The sequence below is a fragment of the Helianthus annuus genome, chromosome 3, assembly GCF_002127325.2.
Source record: "Helianthus annuus cultivar XRQ/B chromosome 3, HanXRQr2.0-SUNRISE, whole genome shotgun sequence".
NCBI lineage: Eukaryota > Viridiplantae > Streptophyta > Magnoliopsida > Asterales > Asteraceae > Helianthus > Helianthus annuus.
This window is the reverse complement of record NC_035435.2, coordinates 53,714,961-53,723,566: the sequence shown is the minus strand read 5'-3', so window position 1 is coordinate 53,723,566 and position 8,606 is coordinate 53,714,961. Positions and strand designations below refer to the sequence as shown.

Sequence of the window (8,606 nt, the reverse complement as noted above, 5' to 3'; positions counted from 1 at the left end):
CCTCTCTCTTCCACATCACCATTTCTTTTTCCAACCCATTAGTTTTTAAAGGACCCACATTCACCTTCTCTCTCCTGCATTTAGGTGCACTTCACTAAATGCAAACCCCTTAAGTGCAAGTCCACTCCACTGCATCCTTCACAAGTGCACACGCTACGTCCTTAAGTGCAACCCTCCAAAAGGAAGCATTGGAGGCGGTCTAACTAAACATGTCCTAAATCAACATAAACATTATCATCACACTACAAGCGTTAACCAATTATACATAAACACCTTTATCACACTCCTTAACACCATCATACTAACCCCGTTTCTTTTTGTCCCTTATATCTATTTTATTATTATTGTTATTATTATTATTATTATTATTATTATTATTATTATTATTATTAATAAATAAAATTTTGTGTATAATTATGAGTGTGTTAAATCCAAACCCGCCGCTATTTAAACCCGAGAACTTCACCCAAGATAGTGTATAATAAGTGAGAGAAACAAAAAAGATCACTTTAGATTTTGTAGCAGCACCAGATTGCGAAACTGCATACCCAACCCAACCCAACCCAACCCTTCTAGAGAGAGAAACTTCACCTTCTTACTTACTGTGTGTGTGAGAGAGAGAGACACACACAAACAAACTCCCCCCATAATTCCCCATTCAAGAACCACAACACAAAATAACCCAACAATGATAGCTTATTTAGAACATTTCGTTCACGAAAACAACAACGACTCTGAACCCAACGAACACGAACAACTCGTTTCCAGTTCCATGGAACTGGACGGCAGTATCGACTTCCGCTCCACCGCCTTCGCCGGAAAAGACTTCGGCGGTTTGCATGCGACGTCGCCGTTCGCCGTCGTTCGACCGTCCGGGACCCACGACATCGCGAGTGTCATCCGTTTCGCCTCACAGTCACCGAATCTTACTGTGGCCGCCAGGGGAAACGGGCACTCGATTAACGGCCAGGCCATGGCGAACCGCGGGCTCGTAATTGACATGAAACGGGGTTCGGAACCCGTAATTGACGTCGTTAGATGTGACGGCGGTTACGGTTACGCCGTTGATGTCGGTGGAGGAGCATTATGGGAAGATGTGTTGAAACGGTGCGTTTCGAACTTTGGGTTGGCTCCTAGGTCGTGGACGGATTATTTAGGGTTAACGGTTGGTGGGACGCTATCTAACGCCGGTGTTAGTGGTCAGACGTTCCGTTACGGTCCCCAAACGTCAAATGTAACGGAATTGGAAGTTGTTACCGGTACCGGAGATACTGTTATCTGTTCCGGTGATGTAAATTCGGATCTTTTTTTCTCCGTTCTCGGTGGATTAGGACAATTCGGTATCATTACCCGGGCTCGGGTCCTTGTTCAACCCGCTCCAGACATGGTTCGTATTTTTTCTAGAGTAAATACACCAAAAAAAGTGCAGATTAAGGTGCATTTATCCAAAAAAAACCTAGAATTTTTGTTCAAAAAGAAAAAAAAAAAAACTATTTGTTGTAACTTTTGCTTTAAAACTTGTACACACATTTTTGTTGAATCAGGTGAGATGGATAAGGGTGGTGTATGCCGAGTTCGAAGAGTTCACTCGGGATGCTGAGTTGCTAATAACTCGGCCGGAAGGCGAGTCATTTGATTACGTGGAAGGGTTTGTGTTTGTGAACAGTGATGACCCGGTAAACGGGTGGGCGTCGGTGGTGCTTGACCCGGACCAGTTATTCGACCCGAGTGTGATGACCCGAACCGAGAACCCGGTTTTGTATTGTTTGGAAGTGGCTTTACATTACAACAAAGGAAACTGCTCCTCAACAGTTGATACAGTGAGTCTTTTCCCGCTAATTTTTACTTTTCTTGATCCTGTGCATCGCACTTATAGTGCTCCTGCTTTTTTTTTCTAACTCCACTTTTCGCCATTCCGATGTTACTTTTTTGTGGCATAATTTGATAATTATTTTGAAAAATTGTTTTTATTGAAAAAAGAAAATGAACTTGTTTAGAAATTATACCCGTATGATAATATTATATTCTTTTGGTCCCAATGTTTTACCTTTCCACATTTATGGATTAATTTTTTCTTTTTATGGTTTTGGAATTTATGGTGTTAGTGAAAGATCTTGTTCACATCCCTCGAAATATGAAGGTACTACTTGTTTTATATATTTATCCTACTGAAATATTTTATAATTAGAAATCAAGTACTAGATTTGTAGAGTTATCTTACACAAATTGTTAAATATAATAAAAATCCAGCTACTTTGATTTTGACTTTTTCATTAGGTATATTAAATATTATTTTTTTTATTTTCAAAAAATTAAATAAAAAGATAGTGTATTTTTATTCTTATATTTAAAAACTGAAATGACAAGAATGACCATTTTGTTTTGTGAATTTAGCAAATTATTACACCGATGGTGTAGATTATGACAACGTTTGCATTAATTATGACAAATAGTATATATTGATTTAGCATTGATGTTAAATTCTTTGATTAGGAGATATTTTAACTATCAAATTACCATCCTTTTAACAAAATGTATAAACTATCTACGAAAATCAGTATTTGTATGATAAATATTAAGAAAATAGTATTATATTATATTATATTTTTAAGAATACGTATGAATAGGGTTGACTATATTGACCTAGGTTTGGTCAATTTTAGGATGTTTGACCACCAATTTTGGTAGGGTCGAGCATAAAGGTTGAAAGGTTAAGGACCCAAGGTGAAAAAAGTCAAAAAAAATATTCTGTAAGCTTTACTTGCACACGTGGCAAGTGTATAGACGAGGAGGACCGGTTACATCTACCTCTAGCGATGACACAAGGTTGTGTGATATTACCATTTTGGCCCCAGCAATTCACAGTTGTTTTTGTGTAGCCAGAAAACTTTTTTTGAAACTGACAATAAGGCAACTACTGTATCTTCCATTGGATTCTCTGACACAAAGGGGCAAAAACAACCTCAGAGTTGGGTCATATTTACGAGATTGACACCCGTACTGATGTGGTGAGAGCATATTGTCTTTGTCCTAAACATTAATGTTCACCGTAAGCATTTCCAGTGCGCTGTCGTTTTGCCAGTCATTGAGATTTTGGGTGACGTTTTCGGTCCCCCCACTACTTTCCTCAATAACCCCATCATTTTTTTCCTTTTCTTTTGTCGCCTACTTTGAATTTACCCTGCCTTCTCCCATTGTTTCAATAATCTTACTGTCTAGTTAGCAGTGGCGAAGCTTGAGATTTACTAGATGGGTCGAAAACTTACATATCCAAAAATTTCTATAGAATCGGGGGTCGAAAATGTATATACCAAAAATTTCTATACGAAAGCTACATATATAACACTACTGAACGAAAAGTTAGGGGGTCGGGCGCCCCTCCCGGCCCCTTCTAAGCTACGCCCATGCCAGTCAGACCAACCTTTCACCGGTTTAGTAGTTCTAAACCGATGAACTGATACCGGGTTTAGCTCTTTTTCTCTTTTTGGTTTTGGCATTCGGGTTTAGACATTTTATAGAGTGTAAGTTGGACTAGTGGAGCTCACACGAAGCTCCACAAGTTAGAAATGTTACAATAGGGCCTTAAAGTTTGATTTTAGCTGTATATTTGAACTCATGACTTCTCATTTAAAAGTTAAGGGCTTCAGCCAATTCAGCATTAACTTGGTTGTGTTAAATGTATATGTTTGATGACTTATATTGTTTATTTGTTTACATAAAATAACAAAACATATGTATTTTCCATTATACCTTTGTTTTTTCTTTCTATTTTTAAGTAAGTTATTGGGTTATTTTATTTTTAAGTTGCAAGACTAAAATAGGGTTTTAGAATTAAATTGTAAATATATAATAATCATAATAATTGTGTTTCCAACAATAGAGGGTAGAGAGGCTGCTTGGACGGTTGAGATTCATGGAAGATACACTGTTCCAGGTGGACCTGAGCTACATAGAATTCCTACTACGTGTAAAGGAAGCAGAAAAACAAGCAAAAGCCAATGGCATATGGGATGCCCCACATCCTTGGCTCAACCTCTTTGTATCCAAATCCTCAATTGCTGATTTTGATCATTTTGTGTTCAAGAAAATCTTGAAGGATGGGATTGGAGGCCCTATGCTAGTCTACCCTATTCTGCGAAGCAGGTAAGTAATCCCCTTATTCTCGTCGTTTATATCATATGATCTGTCATTTGCGTGAAATCTTGTCGTATTATATGTTATATAAAAGGTGCTAATAAATCATGGCCGAATCAACTGGGGTCGTTTTAGGCATTGTGTCTAGTTCTTGGACCCAACCTTAACGTTATGTGGAAGGGATAGTTCCATCAATGTAGAGAATATAAGACGAAAAAAGTTAAGAAAAAGGCCACGTGTGAAGTCATGATTGTCACGTGGAGGTCGGGTTCTACCACCATCCTATGTGGCAGATGGCGACCATCGTGGGCCCGTCCACTTGTATAAATATAGATGGGGGCAGTGGTTTCAATATGATATGGTATAATGTTGACTATTTTGCTGAACTGCTTAGATAGGGTGGTTAAGATCTTCAAGAAAATGAGGTCATATGTCTTTGTACTTCTTCACGCCTCATTATTTTTACCAAAACATTGAACATTATGCCGCCCACCTATTTAAATATTATTTAAATTTTTATGCTAAGTCGCCCTTTTTTCCAATATTATTTTATCATATAATAATTTTTATCGTATTTAAATATTAGGGTTTTAAAAGGTTGTAAGCAAACGAGTCATAAAGAGTTGGTGTTGGTGGGTTGACTTTATCATGTATGTTTTACTTTTTGTAGTAGATATACATACATAAAGAGTTGGTGCCTTTAAAAAAAGGGTTAAGCATGAAACACTGGTTAACACTTAGGCTAACCAATTGGGTCGTCTCGTGTTTAAGGGTTTAATCTTTTTCTCCACTCATCGACTGCTAGATTCCTGCAAAACAGAACACCGGAATTGTATATAGAATGAGAGGGGGTATATTTGAGGTTGAAAGTGAAGGTGGGACCCAAAATGGTAGCTAATTCCATGAAATAGAGGTTATAATTTGGTGGAATTGGACCCACGGTAAGGTTGTATGCTAGCAATGACGCCATACCATCTTCAGTTATTTTGGTTGGATAGTTTCAGATTTGCGGCCGTGGATTGTACGGCTGTGATTAGGTTGTAAATAATTAAAATATTTTATTATATATTATTCCATATATAACTTTGCAACAATTTTGTGCATCATCACTTGCACATTGTGCATTGGGTGACTTTCAAAAAAAAAGTTTATTTTTTACTTTTAACCCTAAGGTTTTTATCTTTTACAGTTTTAACCCTACATAATTTGTTTTTTTAACTTTAACCCAAAACTTTTCATTATTTGCAATTTAACTTCAAAAACTTTTCATTATTTGCAATTTAACTTCACAACTTTTGTCACTTATACTTTTCATCTTTCGCAAATTTTCGTTTTACGTATAGTTCTAAATTTTTCGAGTTAATACGACGCAACGTGCATGTGTGGCTCAATGTTTTTACCTCTATTTTTCCATGTTTGACAAGTTCGTCGCAACACGCATATCCTAGGTCGAGTTGGTATTGGTGGTCGATGACGGTTGTGTGACATTAGTACTATTTGACACCGTTTTACGCCCCGCCGCAACGCGGGTGTGCTTTGGGGGTTTTCAAAGAAAAAATGGTTATGCATATGGTTGTCGTAAAGTTGGCTTTGTGGGTTTTCCAAAAAAAAATGTTTTTTTGTACTTTTCACCCAAAAGTATTTCATAAATTACTTTTAACTCAAAACTATTTGTTTTTTTTTTTACTTTTGACCCAAAACTTTTTATCTTTTCAATCTATTCTCATAACTTTTTTTACTTTCAACTTTGGTCCTTTATAGTTTTCATTTTTCGCAAATTTTTCGCTTTATGCTTGGTTCTAAATTTTGTGGCTTAACACATCGCAACGTGCGTCTTTAGTTTAACGTTTTTATGTTTCTTTCTAAATTTTGCGAGTTAACACGACGCAACGTGCATGTGTGGGTGAACGTTTTTACATCGTCTATTTTTCCCCGTTTGACAGGTTTAACATAACGTGCGGGTCCTAGATTGACTTAGTTATAACTAAAGAATTACCGCCGCATTGCGGCGGGTCGCAATCCTAGTTATATTTATTTTTTACAAAAAGATAAAGTAGTAAAAAGGGTATAAGAGTAATTTGAGCTTAGTGTAATTATCTTTTCATGGAAAACGAGATTCCCAAGTGATGTTGCTATCCGGGCAGTCTCTGGCGAATCAGAAACGACAACGCAAACCGGTTGGGCCCACCGGGATACAATGACACCATATGGTTCTATTTCATTTTCTTCCTGACCAAAATTTCCTTGTCATATACACCCATTATAAAATAATAAATAAATAAAAATAAAAAGATTTTAGTAATTATTTTCTTCTTAATTTGTTGATGTGGACTCTATCTTGCCTCATCATTGAGTACATCTCATTGTGGTCCTTCCATTTGTTTTGGACCACCACATTTTGAAGATGAAAATCGATGTTGTATTGATGAAGTTTAGATAATTTTAATTTTTCTATTTGATTAGGTGGGACGAACGTACGTCGGTAGTGTTACCCGATGGGGACATCTTTTACATCGTGGCGTTACTCCGGTTCACCAAACCGTATCAAAAGTCTCCAAGCGTGAGGGATCTTGTGGCGCAAAATCATGAAATCGTCCAAGTTTGTGCTAGAAAGGGGCTCGATTTCAAGTTGTACCTGCCTCATTATAATAGTGAAGAAGGGTGGAAGCAACACTTTGGGGATCGATGGGACCGGTTTGTAGAGATGAAGTTGAGATACGATCCGATGGCTATTCTTGCACCGGGACAAAAGATTTTTACAAGACAACAATCTTGATGAATGATCATTTGATTGAAGTCAATGGTTGTAGGCTTGTACAATTATTTTGTTTCTTACAAAATTTTATATTCTGCTGTTGAATCATGTTTTTCACTTTAGTTTGTATTCAATTGGAAAAGAAGTCATTTCAAGCAACCAATGTAAATGAATACTTTTTGTTGGGCAACCAATTTTGATCCATATCTTTGATTGTTTACATCATGTCACTTTCATAAAACTATCATCTTTTATCTTATAATATAAAAAATATAATCTTCTTTTTATCTTTTGATTTGTATCATATAATTTAATAAATGAAATGCTCTTTTCATTCTATAAAATCCCTTTAAAAATATAACGAGAAAACAAATGATGGCAAATAAAATCAATCTTAGCTAACCGTGCTATTTAATATCTTTAGTTCAATAATTCAAAAGGGTTGCTCTAATTCGGTCATCTCAAATGATTGTAGCAAATATCTCTATTGTGAATGCCTTTAAGAAATTGATAACACTTATAGATTTAGTAACTAACAATTCACCCAAAAGATAAGGATTACAAGCGTAATATATAAACAAAATAATTATAGATGTGTACTCTCTATGTTAATAATTCACCCAAAAGATAAGGATTACAAGCGTAATATATAAACAAAATAATTATAGATGTGTACTCTCTGTGTAAAGTGATAGCAACCTTATTGTTGCCACAATGTTTCTCCCCTTATTTTACCCATGTTATGTAAGTGCACACAAGTTTAGTACCTCCATAGTGGTAAGGGATATGGCCCCAAGGGGAATATGGCGCCTCATGACGCCTACTGGGTTTATTTTTTTAGGTGCTCGATTTTCGATCAACCTGACGTTAGAATTTTCGGGTCGGGCTTTATCGCTAAAGATTTCTATCCTATTATCTATCTTCGTCTCCATAGAAACACATTTCTCTCTACAGTGATTTCTAATAAACTTTTACAAAAGTAATTTGAGTCAAGACGGGTTAGGTCGGGTCGGGCTTTATCACAAAGTCACTTTTTCCCTACCATCTTTGGAAGTTAGTGAACCAAATGACTAAGCTAAATCTGCTCCAATAGCCTAAGCATGACAAGATGAAGTAATTGTTGTGTTAACCCATACTTTTCAATAATTTTAGAACCCATAAAACCATGTTGCATTGAAGAATCAAACTCGTGTGTTCACTTCATGTAGTTTTTTTAACACAACTAAAAAATAAGAAAAACCCAATCCATTTGCTAAGAAACAGAAATAATGTATACACGAGTTGCATACAATTCCTTTTATCTAAAATATAGAAAGATGTAATATTGAGCATGATGGCTAAAGTAGGTTGTATGCATTCTCAATACAAACAATTTCAAGTTAATGAGGTGATACCCAAATTTTGCTAATCATCCATAAGTTACAGATCCAGCTCTTAAGTTTTATTCAAACATACAAACATTTTCAGGTTAAAACATATTAAAAGACAACAAATTGAAGATTAACATCATTAACATCAACAATTTATAACAAACCTGAGAGATTGAGAGAAATTAGGAATGATGGAACCAACGGCTAGAATTGGATAGGTGGAACGTGGACGGCCGAAGGTGGAGGCGGCTAGCGAGTGGTGGTTATTCGCTGGAGGTGGAGGGGGCAGGGGGCTGGACTGGAGAGGGTGGATGTCACACCCCAATAATTCCAAGTATTACCGGTGG

At 36.5% G+C, this 8,606-nt stretch overlaps 1 protein-coding gene across 1 annotated transcript; it reads left to right on the top strand.

The window, feature by feature from the left end:
• The first annotated feature begins 467 nt into the window (after nucleotides 1-467).
• LOC110928970 (cytokinin dehydrogenase 7) lies at nucleotides 468-7,095 on the top strand. Its single transcript, XM_022172046.2, has 4 exons — nucleotides 468-1,387; nucleotides 1,545-1,820; nucleotides 3,881-4,143; nucleotides 6,598-7,095. The coding sequence occupies exons 1-4, from the start codon at nucleotides 689-691 to the stop codon at nucleotides 6,908-6,910; spliced, it is 1,551 nt and encodes a 516-aa protein (XP_022027738.1). The 5' UTR covers nucleotides 468-688; the 3' UTR covers nucleotides 6,911-7,095.
• Nucleotides 7,096-8,606: the final 1,511 nt, after the last annotated feature.

Excerpts from the sequence above, each read along its gene's own strand:
- LOC110928970 (XM_022172046.2), top strand. The coding sequence starts at position 689 with ATGATAGCTTATTTAGAACATTTCGTTCACGAAAACAACAACGACTCT. Across the intron at positions 1,388-1,544 it reads TTCAACCCGCTCCAGACATG|GTGAGATGGATAAGGGTGGT; the intron begins GTTCGTATTTTT and ends TTGTTGAATCAG. Across the intron at positions 4,144-6,597 it reads TACCCTATTCTGCGAAGCAG|GTGGGACGAACGTACGTCGG; the intron begins GTAAGTAATCCC and ends CTATTTGATTAG.